This window comes from Mauremys reevesii, linkage group 2, assembly GCF_016161935.1.
Source record: "Mauremys reevesii isolate NIE-2019 linkage group 2, ASM1616193v1, whole genome shotgun sequence".
Classification (NCBI taxonomy): domain Eukaryota; kingdom Metazoa; phylum Chordata; order Testudines; family Geoemydidae; genus Mauremys; species Mauremys reevesii.
Genome location: NC_052624.1, coordinates 63,114,209 through 63,132,059, shown reverse-complemented (window position 1 = coordinate 63,132,059; position 17,851 = coordinate 63,114,209). Strand labels below are relative to the sequence as shown.

The window sequence follows — 17,851 nt, the reverse complement described above, 5'->3', positions numbered from 1 at the left end:
AAGCACTGCTTTATGTAAAGGATAAATAACAAATGGCAATGCACAGCAGTGTTAATTTATGTCAGAGTTGTGCAAATTCCTGCTTATGTCAGTAATGACATCTGAAAGTGCTAGCCCACAGACTGAGGTAAATAAATAGAAAGCAGCTCTTCTTGCTGCTGTAGGAAACCCTGGAACTAAAATCAAATGTTTGCAAAATAGAGAACACCACCATCAACAGAAAAATACTTTTAGAAAATAGTGTGGCAATTTCTCCTATTTGTTACCTGATACTTTAGGGGGATTTTTTTTCTTGTAATAAACTTAACCAATCATGATTAAATTGTGACCTATAAATAATAGTCTACAGTGCTACTGATATGCAAATGTGACTGGTACATGTTGGAATAACCAGCAAGCCTGCAGTGCAAGGATCATATAACAAAACTAAGATGACAGCCTTGATTCAGCCAGTTCAGTGATATTTATGTTATCAGAAGTAGAAGATAGTTTTCCAGTGTTGTAAATTGTTAGTACATCTTCTGTCTGGTTAGTGTATACACAATGTAACTGGTCATCTTATTCACATTGCTTACATTCTTTGTGAGTTAACTCATCCAACTCCATTTTTGCTGAATTAAAAACAGGAAATTATTTGTAGTGTAACAGAAGTGTCCAGTGTATTTAACCATGTTTAAGTTCTATGTTCCAATAGATGTACTCTGTATGGTAAGCGTATGACAAAGCATTCATTACTCTGTTATTGCAGTATTAGGGAGCAAAAAGTGCTAAATAATCAATCAGTTAATGGTCTGTATGGCAGTTTGAACACAGCACATCCATTGTGCTTATGCTGTTAGAAGGATGAGCTTATGACTATAGTGTATGTTGCATGTTTAGCCAGAGCTTAATGTCCTAAGCTGGAGCTGACACAAAATATTTTAGAAATGCTGCTTCAGCAAACAGTTTCAAAGTTGCTACAATATTTCAGCAGTAACAGCCAAAGATTATATGAAAGGGTCTCAGAAAAGGGAAAATCTTGTTGAAAAGAAAAAGATGTGCACCCCAAAATGCTTACCATTGGCCTTTTCTCACAGATTTTATTAATTATACTCTAGCATTGTATCCTTTTCAAGTTAAGATGCAAACATGGCTTGCTGGAAATATATTAGTAAAGAAGAGTTAGGCGCTGTAAGACGCGGCTGCCAAATGCTTTGAGAACCTGTAGCTGCATGTTTTGGGTGACAACAGTTACCAAATGTAGGGTTCACAGGTTAAACTGGTTTTCCACTAGCTTTTTTTGTGGGCGTGTGGTGGGGATTTCTACAGTGAAAATTGAGAAATGTGTTCTAGCCCATCTTCGTTTCGTGTGTGAAGATTTAATTACTACCTTTGATGATAAAAGATCACAAATGCTGGAAGGTTTAATTTATGCTTTTTTTTCTTTCCCAGGAGATAAAAATACCAATTATGCTAATTTCTACCAAGGTTTGTGGGACTGCACAGGAGATGTTTCTGATGAGTTGTCATTTAAACGTGGCGATGTTATCTACATTCTCAGCAAGGTACAGTATGCTACTGAGAGTAAATTGGTGTAAGAAAAGAGTCATATATTCCTACAATAATACGGGGGGGAGCGGGAGGGGGACTGGCACTCCCTTTAGACCCTTTGTTAGCAATCAGACATTCACAGTAATGAATTATTTTGTCAAATGAAATATAATCACATTTAAAACATAACCATGTAACAGGAATCAACTTAAAAGTATGTTTATCTGTTCGTTTAATCATGGCTGACATCCCTTAGCTAATTTAATGGAAGACAATGTGCTTACTCTAGGTAAAAGTTAACCTTGTAGTGTAAACTATATTATGTTGTGTGTTATGGTTTTTACTTCCTCTTCCTTTATATTCTTGTGTGTCCTGATTCTGGTTTTCTGGGCATCTTGCTACGGGAAACAGTTTGTTTTTAGAACTAGGCTTTCATCTTTTTGTATACACTGCAGCTGTTCTGACGATTTAGGCTTTGTGTATGTTTGTTCTGACAGATTCAGGCGATTTTTAATTCACCACTTTTTCCTGTTTGCTTAAAAAAACCCACAGAGGTAAAGGCGGGTTTTCTGTTCCAATATAATGTCATGCGTTAAGCTTGCAGTCATGTTTTATTGTAAGGTAGGTTAATTTGCCTACCTCTCTTAAATAATAATGGGACAAAATCCTTTCCTTGTATGCTCTTACACAAAGCCCATTGAAGTTTACATATGAGTGCATCTGAGAGTAAAACATTTTTTTTCTTCTCTTCCTGTATAAAAATCCTCAGTTTCCACAGTAAATAAGCTGAACATTTTTTTTTGTAGCAGCATCTTTCAATTACATTCCTTCACCCACGATTGCCATTCAGTACAATGCTGAAGGCATTGGGGCTCATTTAAACCCTTTCTGTACTTGTGCATGGAAATCATAAGTAACCCCATGAAAGCTGCAGTATTCTTTCTGTTAGTTTGAAGCTTTCAGTTTCCTCACTATTGCTTTAAATCTTCCTTGATTAATTTAATGGCAGTGTTTTTGGATAATGAATGTATGGCTTCTGTTTAAATAACTTTAAGATTTACGGTTGGAAAGATAGTCAGATATGAAAATATAGACAATGTATTGCTAATGATTGTGACCATGTGCTTCTTTTGAGGTATTTCATTGTCACATAAGCTAATAACTGAATTACATTATTAGAGGTAAGATAAGGCTTTTTGGTGGGGCAAGCTTCCATTCAGTAGTGAAGACCAGTACTCCTTAACAAACATGGAAAACGATAAGCAAACAATTCCATTGTACACATCAGCCTCCTTTTACTACTGTCTAATGCCACAAGGGGCTAATTAAATCTTAACCTCCCCACCTGACAATTAACAATTATTTACCCCTCTCCTACAGATAGTCTGAAAGAATTCACTTTAAAAATGAGAACAGAGGGGGAGAAACAGTAGCTTAATCCATCCAATCCCTATCAACCCTCTCCGGGTTGTGCCTTGATTAATGCATATTCAGTCCTTGAACTGGCCTGCTAATTTCTCCAGATGTGTGGAAGCTTTCTGGTGAGGGGTGATTTCTATACCAAAACAGAGTCCGCAGAATTCAGTCTCATTTCACTTAAGGACTGTTTATAGCTTTTTCAGAAAAATGCGTTTTGGTCACTACTGTCAGCTCTGAATTTAGGCTCCTTGGAGGTGAAATGCCAGGGAATTATCCATCTAGCCTTCCACTTTATTCAATTTCAAGGTCTGTCTGAGCATTACTAACCAGACACAGGGTTTGTTAAGAATCAACCAACGTAAAAAGTAATCTAGAGCACCCTAAAATTGGTAAAGACTTTTCTGCAACAAATATTCCTTAATCTAGTAGAGTAATACTTGGGTTTTGTGGCAGTGGTATGAATCTTGGGCAATTTTTTAATTTTTTTACACCATCTAGTGGTTAAAAATGAGAGACGCAGTTGCTGACAGTAGGTAATGTGTGTAGCTCCAAAATGGTGTCATAAATTCAACTCCAGCTTGATCCTAGCTATGGCTTATTACTTTCCTATCATATGTCAGCTAGGTTTTGACATTAATCATGAAGCAATCATGTTTTGCTGATAAGGAATTAAATGCAAGTGTTATATGTTGTGGGAAGAATGCAATATTAAGAAAAATGTATGGTATTTGTGTAAGCAGAGTATATTTGTTTTATTGAGAAATTTAAATCTCATGAACTTGACAAAATATGCATTTGTAGCTTCCACCAATATGACTCTTGCATCTTCTGCCAAAAAATTGTTTTCATATACTTTGTACAATGCCTTATAGACTTTTTTTCTCTCAATTCAATATTAATGTAATGGAGGCAATTTTGTTCTGACTTGGAAAATTGTAGCATTTTTACATGTTAAAGAGACAATGAAAATAAGATGACAATACATAACAGCTGAAGTGATTCTAGTTTAAGTGCACCTAAGGAAAATAATCATGGTTTCAGTGACACAACATTGATTATTTGTAATTTATTTGCTAATGTAGCTAAACACTACAGAAGGCCAAATCCTGCTTGATGTACTCATGAGTAGTCCTGTTGAAATCAACGGTGCCCACTACGACCTGATCCTGCAAACACACACGTTAGCAGTAATGTTCCTGAACAAAAGTAGATTTCCATCTTTTTAACATTGAGCCCTGAAATCTGGCTGAGCTACCTTCACCTAAGTAATAATGCATATCTACCTGTTCTTGGCACATAAGGAAAACATGTAGTGTTTTGTTGCAAACGTTTACTGTTAAGTATTTCTTTCAAATGTTGAGAGTTCTTAAATAACAGAATTTTTGAACAAATGCTTCATAACACATATTGATAGGTAGTCAGTTAGCTAAAAAGATTACCTTTAGTTGATTACAGTAAACCTATCCAGAAACACACTCATGCTGGTATCATGTTAAAATTGTGTGTAGTGTGTGGTTGGTGTGTGTGTAGTGTGTATGTGGTTTTTGTCATATTTATCCTGTTTTACTCAACCTTCATAAATTTGTACTTCCTTCCCCTCCCGCCCCACAAATAAGTGATACATTTACAGTCAGAGCTTCACGGGGATTTTTTTTCAATGAAAATTAACTCATGTAAAAAGCAAATATTACATTAGAAATGCAATACTTTTGTGGCCCGAGTCTGCAAGGTACTGAATGTCCTCAACTTCCATTCAGTTGTGGGTTCTCATTTGGTTTCAGATTCCTATGATCGATGGGAAAGCAAACTATGATGGGTCAATTCTTTTAAATACTTTACCATAAATCTTATTTTGTGTATAAAAATTGGTTTAAAATATAAAGCTAAGCATGGGTGATTGAATAGCTATATTTTTGTAAGTTGGGTATGCCTTGGATTCAGAATGTGTACACAGTTAACCTATTTGTGGCAGTCGTATGATTTTTCTAGCGAGAATGTTTCATACTGGAAAGCTTCATAATTTCATCAGCCAGATGCAAATGATTATGATGCTGTGCTGAGTGCATTAGCAGACTCCTGCGTCCTTCTAGTTGTCCATTACCATATAACAGTATTCTGGATTCATGCACTATGTAAGTCTTTCTGATCTTCAACCTCTTTTCATACCAACCAGATTTATACATTTATATTTTTTAAAGTAACAAATAACATTAACTAGAAAGACAAGTGTCATATCTCAGCCAGTATTGCTGAAATTATACCCATTTCCTGTTGTTAATTCAGTGCATGCCAATGCAACATGATACTACTCATGTAAGTATTTATTGTCCATAGGAATTTCATCCACCAGTTAACCCTTTGCTTTAAGGATCCTGGAACTTTTGCTGAGTGTAGAGCAAGGATTCGGTATTCAGATTTCTGTACACCATGTTTAACATCTGTAAATACATAATGGTGGATCTTTTAACAAAACTAAACAAAAATAACCACCGCAGGGTGCACCTCTGAACCTGTATTTTTGTTTAATCAAAATACAAAGAAACATATTAGTCTTATGAGCTCAGATTACTATCTATGAAAAATATAAATACAGCACAATAGTGGAACTGTTGCCTGACAAATACCATGCATCAAGTATAGGGAGAATATACTTTTTAATAGTTACACAGAAGACACTATGTATATGGTGGTAAAATATGGAGTATTTTTGTTAGATCATTACCTGATCATACTGAAAGCTGTATTTGTTGAAAAGTTAGCTCCATGTGATCATACTACAATGTAAATTATCCCCTTTTCATTTGTTTAGGTGTATGTCTTGTACAAAAAAGGAAACCTGCTGTATAATGGTTAAAAAATAAGATAAGGGTAAGGACCTGGAAGTGTGGGGTTATCTAATCCTGACCAGGTCAAAAAGTGATTTTAGCTCTGTACACTTACCTTTATTAATAAGCACTTAACACTGTCTATCTCACTAGGAAATATTTTTGACATTATGATTTGTGATGCATATAAAACAGATTTTCATTTCTCCTAAGATGTTTTCAGATACCAATTTTGAATTTTAAACTCAGTTCTGTTCACTTTTATTTGTACTGTAACTTTTAAATTGATTTATATTTCATTATGTCATGTCATTACCTAATAATGCTTCCATATAATAAATCTGAGATTTATATTCCTAGGAAAAAATAGGGTTTTTTTATTTTAAAACAACTCTGCTACCTGTGAAGAAGTCTCATTCAGTTATCTAAAGCATTTGTCACTTTCTGCTTTTTAGAGAAAATGTCATTCTGTGCCAAAAATGCTTTGTAGTCAATCACGTATTGTTCAGCAATTACACCAAAGAAAGTTTTAAAATTTTCCAGATAGTCTGAATCTCCTGAGCAAATTAGAGATGGTTTTAAATATTATCTTGCCAAAACTGGCCGCTAGGACATTCTTAAAAAATGTTCTCCCTGCCTCCAACCCAGGGTTGTGAGTTCAATCCTTGAGGGGGCCATTTAGGGAACTGGGGTAAAAATCTGTCTGGAGATTGGTCCTGCTTTGAGCAGGGGGTTGGACTAGATGACATTCTGAGGTCCCTTCCAACCCTAATCTTCTATGATTCTAACTCCTCTACAATCTGTTAGTGGGGGGCTAGCCTGGTTAAAGATAAATTCTTCATCTCAATTTAAAGTTTAAAATCTGTAATTGTTAAGAAGTTAGTTTTATTAGTAGTATGGGGAAAAGAATCATTTGTCATCCACATGTTCATTGTTGTTTTCCATATATTGAAATAAAAGGATGATTTTCAGAAATCTTCACTTCAAAAGAGAAAACACACTACATGTATTCATTGATTCTAGGGCCAGGAGGGACCACTGTGATCTTTCTAGTGTGACCTCCTTTGTAACACAGCCAGAGAACTTCCCCAAAATAATTCCTAGAGCATCTCTTTTAGAAAAACATCCAATTTTGATTTAAAAATTGCTAGTAATTGAGAATCCACCATGATGCTTGGTAAGTTGTTCCAATTGTTAATCAACCTAATTGTTAAAAATTGACACTTTATTTCAGTATTAAACAATACAGGTCCAGTCGCATGAGGTGCGAAATGCCCTCATCTCTTGTTGAAGTCTATAGGAATTGAGAGAGGACTAAGCATCTCTCAGGAGGCTCTCAGCTCTGCACAGGATCTGGCTCTTAGAGACAGAGTGAGAGAGAACTTCCTGCAAAGTGGTGCATTTCAAACTTCTCTTTTTATGGGAGTATTCTGTACACTAAAAAATAATTGGACAAAAGTATACAGATAAATATGGAAGTGGCTAACATGTTTCCATTGAATGCACTCTACCAAACTGCAATAACCTTTTAGGCCTGGATCTCTTAAAGTCTTAAGTAGATGCTTACCTTTACACATTGATGTTGGGGGTAGGCGGTAGTAGGCAGGGGCATCTGTACACAGCATATAAAATTAAGAGCATAGGCATTTGCAGGATCAGGATCTTTGTTTTGTTGTTACCTTTATACACTACATAGAGAATGAATATGTAGGCAAAAATAGTTTTAATTTTAAATTAGCAGCTTTCTTTCGTTCTTTCAACCGGATGCAATCACTTTGTTGCTTAATCAACATCTGTAAAAAACAAAAACCATCACCCACAGTGTATCAGAATGAACAACGAAAATATATCAGCAGTTTAGAAAACATGTAGCTGTTCCTTAAGGTTACCTTCTTGTTTTATTTGGAAAGGATTTTTTCCCCTTCTTCCCCCCCCCCCCCCCCGCCACCGTATACTATGTGCCTTGTGAAGCAATTCATTTTGCAGTTATTGAATTTCTTCTGAGTGTTATTTTCATACAGTAAGCATCATACAGTAAGCAACTCTGGATCTTGATAGCATTTCTACGTAAGGAGAAAGAAGCTTTGTGTTAGTAATTACCTAACATTGTCAGGAGCTGACTGCAGGCCTCTTTCTAGTGATAACAGAATAACTACATAATATAGCTTTATAGCACATGATTAATAGAAAATAATTACACGTCCTACAAAGGGACACAATATTTCTTATAAATTGACTAGAATGGTTTCCTGTAGATTAAAGGACTCTTCATTATTTTATCAGTCCTTCTGAAGTATAGTCACTTGCCTCTGTTAGCGTTGATGGTAGAAGCTGAATGCAGTGAGGGATACCAGATGGTGAGCTTTCTCAGAGCTGAGGTCCTACTTGCTGCTTGCAGGATACCATGCTTCTTAACTTTTAAGAGCACATATTCTCTATTATAACCAGATTCCGTTTCTACTGCATTTTTAAACTATTCTCTAGTTCCCACAAATGTGGATTTTAGTCTTTATTTTATTCCACACCTGTCTTATACAGCAATAACAGACATACGGAACCTCAAGACAACACTGAATCAATTGCATTACTTTGTCACTGTAAGTAATTTATCACTGATAACAATAGTAGAAACAATACATCAAGTTAGGTTTTGTATATGGGCGTGCAGGAAGGTGAGCTTCAGCAGTATTTAGAGGGAGACATACATACATGAACCAGTTTTAAAAGGAGTCTTCTACGTAGTGATGATCTGAAACCTGAGGTTAAAATATTATATTCTTGGTAACCAGGAACCTTTATTATATTTTTATTCCAACTTCTATGAACTGCAGATGGTTTAATTGGGATTCATGTTGCTCTAGAGGCTCATGCAAAGAATAGTAATGATAAAGTAAAAGCTTCTGTGTTGCAGTCTTGTCTATATGGTCTAATGGCTGCAATGAATCCATAAATTAGCTTACTAGAATGTTACATCACCATCCATTTCATCTTATCACTTAGCTTCACACAAGAGCATTACATGGCATATTACTAAATAGCAAGAAAGGGAAAGTTTTCAAAAAGCAACATGTTTGTAATTTTAAATTGAGCCATCTGAATAGCTTTTTAAAAGTTCATGTGGTATCAGAGTTCACACAATGTCTTTAAGTGAAGCATTTTCAAGCAATAATTTAGTCCACAACCTTTTTCTGTGCCATTTGTTATAAGTGGTTTAATGACCACTTAACTAAGCCTCTTCCCTGATCTCATGTATTGTTTGTTTTTGGTGATGTCTAGTAAAACTTGCTTAATCAATCTTTCTTGGGCTCACTTCATGAGTTACACATAACAGCTTAAAGTATGTTGTTGCTTTTTCATTAGAAAGATTTATGGGTGAAATTCCTTTAGCATAGGTGAGTGCTGGCATCTTGAGCAATTACCAGTTTTCAGTCTAGAGATAGTTTGTATACTTAAGCAGCATAGTGTGATATATATACAGAAAATTATAAAATGTATTAAACAAACAAGCTGAGCTGGAACATTTGTAGCCTTGGTGTGCGAACACATGCTTAACCTTTAAGGGTTTTGACTGTAATGTGTGCTTCATAACAATTCCTCCGATTCTTCCTAAAATGCAGCCGGGGATAATTCTCTGACTGGCAGCCTCATTCAGATTGCCCTAGGATTTTATAGACCAGGTAGCTCCCCACAATCCCTTACTGCAGAGTGGGAAAGGAGATGGAATTCCTTCCCTAGTTTCTCCCAGTCATGTGTGCTCCAGCTTAAACAAATGTGTTGTCTGTACTGGATTATTTTAACCTCGTATTCATTTTAATATTCTGTGTATCAGAGGCTAGGACTTTCGGATGACCAGTATTCTATTTATCTTGGAGGAGAGGAGAAGGGAATCTCTTTAATCTGGGAATAGGATCTACCTGCACAGACAACCCCAAAAATGATAATATATAAATAAAGGGGATAATTAAGGGGTGGGGAGAGAGGGATGATTGGTCATCTTTGGGGCTCTGTCCTGTTAGCCACAATGAAAGTTGAGAGCCTCAAGCACCTTACAGGACCTTTAGAGAACTCCAGAATAGGCCGTGTACATTAGCCACAAGTCGATATAATTGAGGTTCTAATAAAAATCCATTAACCCTTAAACTTCTGGCCTCCACTTGGCTGCTATGTCATAAATAGCTTTAGCTACAGGCAAAATAGTAGCTCATGGTATCTTAATAGAACCATCAATTCAGAAATCCTACAGCCTTTCTTTTCAAAAGAGCAGTATGGCAGGAAGCAAATGTTGCTTATTATATATATCTGTGTATTTTACATTTTCCATGTTTGTTCCACAGTAATTATCTTACTAATCAATCCATTTTGAACAGGGTCTCTGCTTTAATAATGCCTCATATGTAACTGTGTGTGTGTGTGTGTGCGCGCGCGCGCCTGCAATTTCAGCAGTTACAATTTATTGAACTCTTGTTAAAATTGATCAAAAAGTATTTACCTCAAAGGAAAAAAATTAAATTTGGATCTCACAATACTCTTACTTGGTATTGCTTTTTGGAAAATATTCTTTCTTTAAACTATTATAATTCATTTGTTTCATATTTATCTCAATAAGCCTAAACAAATTTCAAACAAAAATACATTAGTCATCTGTCAGACATATGAGAGCTGTGGTAGGATTTTCTGCAAGGTTAAAGCAATGGTATACTTTGTCCATAAAAAGAGAATATGCATTAGATGTATGATGGCCTTCCTTTCATATTTGAGCAAAACATTATTTTAAATAATTTGATTGCAAGTTCCTTTAAATTTAGTCTTGTGGTACTGAAAGAATTCCAGTCAATTTTCAGACTTCAATATTCCACTGTTGGATATTAGTGATAAACAATAGGATTTTATATAGGTTTTGGGGTGAAGAGTATTGGAGAAAGGGGAGATCAAGTGTGGTTTTTACCTGCTGTAGAGAAACATTTGGTAATTTTTTCAACACTAATAAATATGCTGGTCCTTTTAAAATGTAATGTATTTCTTTGCCTAACCATGCATTTTGAATGCCTCAAACAAAAGGATCTAATGTTTTTAATTTTAATTTCAAGCTCTTGTAACTGTATATAAGAGGAAACATCCATAAGGAGTTTCATACAAACTCTATCACTTTTATATCAGACTAAAGGTTAATATTGCATATTGTTTTCAATTAGGACTACGATAGATTTGGCTGGTGGGTAGGAGAAATGAAGGGAACCATTGGCTTGGTGCCTAGAGCCTACATAATGGAGATGTATGATATTTGAGAGGCCTGGGTAAGTACATTTTAATCCAATCTTATGTAATGGTTTATATGTTCCCTTGTTCTCTGTTTCATAAGTATTTCTTGCCTGGAACCTTTGCAGGAGTTCTGTTGACAAATATATTTTGCCACAATCTTTATATTAAAGTTCAATTAAAGAAGCTCTGCTGGGTTTGTATATGAAATAAAAAATAACTATTGTGTTCAGAATAAGATGTATTCCATAACTAGCTTCCTTTTCTTTGTCCTTTCATAGAATCAAGTTTGCAAGCTTTTTAGTTAGGTTGGGTGCTTAATAGCGCGCGTGTGTGTGTTTGCGCGCGCAGTTAGAAATATATGGAAATGATAGCTATTTGGGGTTTGTTGGCTTTTTGGCTAACCGTGTGCTATAAATGTCATTCTTCCTAATCAGGAGAATTCTGCAATTACAATCAAGAGTGATGTACAACTGCATGTTCCAGACCTGGTTTCCAAAATGCAAGGATTCTACTGTGTGAACTTGTTTGATGGATGTAGTCAGACCAGCACACCAAATATATTAAACATAAAACATTTTTTAATTTTTCTCCATTTCTGTATTACTTTATCATTAATCTTTTTTGGGAAAAGTGCTCTGTTCAATCCTTTGTTATATAACTAAAGTACTGTGACACTCAATAAAAGATGTTCGTAACATGTGATGCACAAGCAGCAAAGCTGTACCTGTTGCTGTTTTGCTGAAACATTAAGTGCACTTTGTAGTTATAGACATGTTCTGTTTAAATGGAATCAGATAATTTTTTTCTATGTAAATTAAAAAAATTTAGCAACACCTTGACAGTTGAAAATCATCGTTCTCCTCATGTGGATTTTAATAGCATTAGCCTTTTGATAAATTCACTTCACTGGGACTGCAATGTATAATTCCATAGAAAAACTAGGTAAATGCCTGTGCAATAATGCAAGTTTTAAAACTAACATGCATCTAAAGAAACGTTTTACATTTCTGCATGATTTATTTCTTCATATAATTTTAGTATTTTTTATGTAGAATAAGATTTTATAGTCACAAAATAATATATAAAACCAGATTCTCAATTCATGTAAATCCGCTCCATTAAAGTCAGTAGAACTACATTGATTTACACCATGTTATCTTTATTGGCAGACTTGCATCATGGTCATGAGAATAAAACATATAGAATTGAATGATTATATTCTGGGTTGACAATACATGTTGTATTTAAAAAAAACATTTGTGGATGATTCTTTGTCAGTGAAAAAGTCTATATACCTGTTGTGATATTGTGGAAGTATGGATGCTGTCATTAGGTCAATTCTGCAACCTTCCTTATGTAAATGATCCTTGCTTGCATAAGTAGTGCCACAGAAGTCTATAAAACAGCTTATGTGAATGCAGGTTATCTGCAGTCTTGCCAGTATCAAATCCAGAATCTGAAGTTACTCAGTTAAAACACACACACACACCGAGCAAACATTTCATTTACACACACAAAAGCACGACAATTCAGAGTCAATACTTAAAATCCCCTTATTCTACTTAAGTGCGGTGTATTCCAGTATGTAAGATCACCAACTATCTAGAATCTCCAGCACTGCTGGAAACAACCAGGGATAGCATTGTGATTTGTGAGGCCTCAAGCTGCCAAAAAGGCAGGTCAAGCCAGTCTGCGAGTTGCTGAGCCTATGCAGGTCCTCAGTAAGCTGTTTGTGCTGTTTATGCTTCAGGCTAGCCCTGAAAACAGAATGAGTTAAAAGATAGTTTTTGTCTGTGTGTGCTTTGACCACTAACGTTACTTTATTTTACCCTTTGTTACATAAGACTACCAGTAGGAGTAAAATCGGGCGAGGTTTTATGGTTATTTTATAAACATATATTTTTGAGAAACGGTCATCCAAACCAGGTAATCTATGAAGCATGAAAACTATAGATTGTAAATTTAGATCTTTATTTTCTCAAGTATACTTCTGGATTGTATTTAGAATGTGAACTGTCAATATCACAAGAGCTTTTTCTCATTAACATGACTGCACGATAAATCAACACGCTGAAAAGACTTCGTATTACACAATAAAGAAATTCACCACAACTGCTTTTCTTTTTGTAACAACTCTCTTTTGTCAAATACACAATATACACACTAGTCACCTGTAAAATTGAATTAACAAAAGGAAAATCATCTGAGTTATACTAAATTTGATTTTTTTTAAAGATACTTTATATGCCAAGATGAAACCCACAGCAGATTTTTACAGCTGAGTGAAACCCCTTGAAATGAGTGGTCTTGTGCTGACAAACCCTGAACTACAGCAGCGCTAGTGGGCACCACTGTTATATTTTGGTATAGTACTATAAAAAGAGACGATTTTGCAATGGTTTGTCAGTAGATGGCAGCAGATTTTCGTAGCATGTTGAACTGGTTGGAAACCCTTCCCCCCACCAATGTGTGTCTTATGCACAGGCACATCATTTGCAACTTAAAACATTTGGAGGGCTCCTTTCTCTTTTCCTGTTAATCCAGGAGAGGGAGTCCTTAGCCAACTGATGACTAAAAAGCTCTTTGAGCTGCTTTTCCTGATGCTGGTGGCACAAATAGAAATAAAGCATCTTTTGTCCGTAGTTCCTAGATCCTTTGGTTTTTCTCACTTAGTACAATGTGAGAGGTTAGCAAACAAACTACATAAATATTCCAAAACTAGGATATTTTGAAACAGAGACCCATAACTCTGACCCAAAACCCTGACCTGAAATTTCTTGGAATAAACCAACAATGTAAAACAGAAAAAAAAATGTTTACTTTAAATCTTTGCAAATACCATAACCTTTTTTGGATGAGAAAGTTCCCATTAATAGAACTTATACAAAATAGGGTGTTAGAAAATATGCTTAATTGCTTTGTTTTTGTTGTTTACTTGGATTTCATTTGCCTTTCTGTGAACAGTAAGACAGGAAATTTTTTCCAAAGGTGCTTGTAAGTCATATTTTATAAAGCATTTTTATTTGATTATTTGCTCTGTACTGAATTTGTACTATATTGCCATTAGATCTTACAATAATGTTCCACTCTGCAAATTTTAAAGGTTCAAATAAAGTTTAATTGTTTGCAAACTGTTATGATGCTAATAATTCAACAGCCTGCTGTGTTACTAATGAAATTACTTTGTTATGATTAATTTGGAAAATAGTGTGTTGATTGTAGTAATTAAGCACAACAAGGTGAAGTAAATGATTCTAATGCCATCTGGCCTCCAAACTGAATGAAGAAATGAAATGGGGCTGTCATCTGAATTTATTCAGAGAAATAAGGGGAATACAAATGTCTTTTATTGCTGTAGCACCCAGACATAACTGTACCACCTCTAGGATGACTTCATGTACTTCTGTGTACATAATTATTTCACTTTGCATTACTTGTTTCATGGTCACACATTTTACCTGCACATAGGTGGGGTTTACTTCCTTTACCACTAAGTACATATACAGCAGTGCATGCTCCTGAGGTGTCAACAATTTCAATCAAAGTTGAGGGTGAGATTTATAAAAGTGCTCAGTATTGGCCTTAAAGTCAATTATAAAACTTCTGTTGACTTTAAGGGAACCAGAGTTAGGCCAAACCTAACACTTAATGAAAGAAAATCCCACCCTACGTGTTCAAGGCCAAATGCATAATCTATATTCAGTTTTGCTCTGCAACATATACATAACACCCATATTATAGTAGCTCCATCTAGATTGTATTTCCATTAGGAGGGGTATAAAGTTTAACTCCCTTATGATCTGATCCAAAACCCATTGAAGTCAATGGAAAGATGCCTATTGAATTCAGTGGCTTTTGGATCAGGCCCTTAAAACACCAAGTCAAAAGAAAAAAAAAAAAAGCCATATCATTTTCAAAATGTCCTCTGCTGAATTTGCTGCCAGTCAGGTTTCTGTCTTAGGGAGGTGCTGTTGTTTCTATAAGCTGTGCTTTTCCTTTGACTAAATAATCAGACACACACAGGATCCTACATAGCCAAGAGATAGAAACTCAATTTTGTTCCATAAGCAAAGGGACTGAAGAAGAAACCAGTGAGGGTCAGGAGCCTGATCTCTACCAAGTTAACCAGGTCCTGCAGCTGAGCTATATCAGAGTTCATACACAAGAAAAGATATCCAAGTGCATGGTTGTTGAACACCACTAAGCTACACAGACAACTGGAAAAGCCACTCAGCCATTTTTCCTCGAACTGGTTGTAGGGACCCTGCAAGAACTCCAGTTATAAAAGGGGAAAGGAGTAACCGTCCATTAGGTATGGATTAGAACATACAGAATGGTTATAAAATTAAGTGTTAATATTAGATTTTACCCTCTTCCCATTTTTAGGTTGGAATAGTTTAAGTCAAGTTAAAGGAACCATTCAGAGTATGTAAAGTTGTGACAGAGCATGATGATATAGGAAGGTCTTCTAAAGTATGTTTGTATGTAACTCACTGTATTATGCATGATATGTATTATGGGATAGCAGGATACAAATGACAATTGGAACACATCTTTAAGACATTCATTTGTCATGGTTTGTAAAGTCAGTGTTCCTCAAAGACCTGATTCATGCAGGCAACCACATGTGCATGTGTTTAGGTCCCTCCCTATTTAGCAAAATATGTCAGCAAGTTGGTTTGGAGCTAAGAATGCTCAGCCACAGCTGCAGCACTCATTTTAGAGCTATTCTCTCCATCCTCATCCTCCTTGGGCTGAATCCCTTGCTGCTCACACTAACATGCTTCAGATTGTGGGCTAGCTCATCGATTTGTAATCCAGCCCAGACTCAGGTGCTTTGCTGCACTTCCCCTGGATCAAGCTTGTGAGGTGGGAGTCTCTCTAATTCTGTGGGAGTGAGTAAACAGCAGCAGGCTGCTGCCAGGTATAGTGATGGTGGGAGCAACAGGGGAAAGGGGTGGAGTCGGGGCCCTGCCCACTCTCTTCCCATTTGTAAAAAGCAACAAAGAGTCCTGTGGCACCTTATAGACTAACAGATGTATTGGAGCATGAGCTTTCGTGGGTGAATATCCACTTCGTCAGACGCATGTAGTGGAAATTTCCAGAGGCAGATATAAATATGCAGGCCAGAATCAGTCTGGAGATAACGAGGTTAGTTCAATCAGGGAGGATGAGGCCCTTTTCTAGCATTTGAGGTGTGAACACCAAGGGAAGAGAAACTGGTTTTGTAGTTGGCTAGCCATTCACAGTCTTTGTTTAATCCTGAGCTGATGATGTCAAATTTGCAAATGAACTGAAGCTCAGCAGTTCCTCTTTGAAGTCTGGTCCTGAAGTTTTTTTGCTGTAGGATGGCTACCTTAAAGGTTGAAGTGTTCTCCTACAGGTTTTTGTATATTGCCATTCCTAATATCTGACGTGTCCATTTATCCTTTTACATAGGGTCTGTCCAGTTTGGCCGATGTACATAGCAGAGGGGCATTGCTGGCACATGATGGCATATATAACATTGGTGGACGTGCAGGTGAATGTGTGTAGGGGAGGGATGTAGCAGCTATGCAGATTCTGCTTCCCCCGCTCACAGGAGCCAGTGGTTTTGTGCAAGGGGGCGGGGAGGAGAAGGCACTTTAAGCCTCTTCTACTCTTTTGCCCTGACATGCAGAACTATCTGCCCCTGAATGATTAACTAAAACTATAGAAAGACTTTAATCCACTAGATCCTGTTAAAATATTCGCTCTAAATAGACACTGTTTCTGCAGTCAGAGGCCTTCTTCCTAATCAAACAGCTGTGAAGGGAGTCCACAGAAAATGCCAGGACTCTGGTCCAAGAGTAGGCAGAGGAAGAACCTCGGTAGCTGAGAGATATAAACCAGATGGAAACCACTGGTGCATTCTGAAAAGTGAGATGTCATCTTCCTTTATTAAAAAGTTAGCACTGATTCCAGCCTTTTGGGAAGAGAAAGTTTCACAATAAAGGAAGATTTAACACTCAAGAAGGTGGCATCTGTCTTTGGTGGCTCTGAGTGGAGAAAACCAAGTACAACAAGGCAGAGTCTGAAAACGAGCTACTTGTAGATGAAGAGACAGATAGTTTCAAATGCTACTCACAGTTAATCTCTTCTTCATTTTCTGCTTTCAACTAATGCTTGCACTGGTTCTTTGCTCCCAGCGTGTTCCTGAAGTGCTTGAGAGACTGTAACATGAGGCTCCTTCCCCCACCATTGAAAAGCAACCACTGAGTGGCATGTGATAGGCAATGAACAATTTTACAGCAATAGTATAGAGGTCAGGCCAGAAGATGAAAAAGAATTCCATATTCAGTTGCAATGGAGGTGAGGATTTATGTCAATAGAATAAAATTACCACTATGGCCAGATACAGCTCATATAAATGCTCCCACTCTTGTGAAAGTGACATGAGAATTTTAGTAGCCACAAATAATAGGATCTTAGTTTTACAGCTCATATTGCAAGACAGCATCTCCAGCAGTGCAATACCCACCCAGTTCTAGGACTCTTTGGGATAGAAGAAAAACTATTGCACAGAATCACCCGCAGACTTCCCATCTTCTGACAGTAACTAGGTGTTCATTGGCAGTCTCCCATCCAAGAATTGACATGGCCTAATGCTGCTTTGTAGTGAGATCCAATGGGGGTCATACAGAAAGGCAGAGAGCAGACAGCCTGTGAGGCACAGGTTACTGAGTTGTTCACCAGCAGTCCTGCAATTCCGAGACCTAATTCTAAATGGGTGGGAAAAGTTGGCTGCACCACAGAAGTGTGTGATATAAGGGAAGCAGGGGCGCCTTCTTCCTTTCTGT

At 36.6% G+C, this 17,851-nt stretch overlaps 1 protein-coding gene across 2 annotated transcripts in view; it reads left to right on the top strand.

Annotated features, from left to right (window-relative positions):
• SKAP2 (src kinase associated phosphoprotein 2) overlaps positions 1-14,164 on the top strand; it is a 152,295-nt gene extending 138,131 nt beyond the window's left edge. For both annotated transcript variants that reach the window (XM_039525721.1, XM_039525722.1), the window contains 3 exons: positions 1,432-1,544; positions 10,967-11,068; positions 11,468-14,164. In XM_039525721.1, coding sequence (XP_039381655.1) covers positions 1,432-1,544; positions 10,967-11,059 — 206 coding nt within the window. In that variant the 3' untranslated portion in view covers positions 11,060-11,068; positions 11,468-14,164. The remainder of the gene's footprint in view (positions 1-1,431; positions 1,545-10,966; positions 11,069-11,467) is intronic.
• The last annotated feature ends 3,687 nt before the right edge of the window (positions 14,165-17,851 follow it).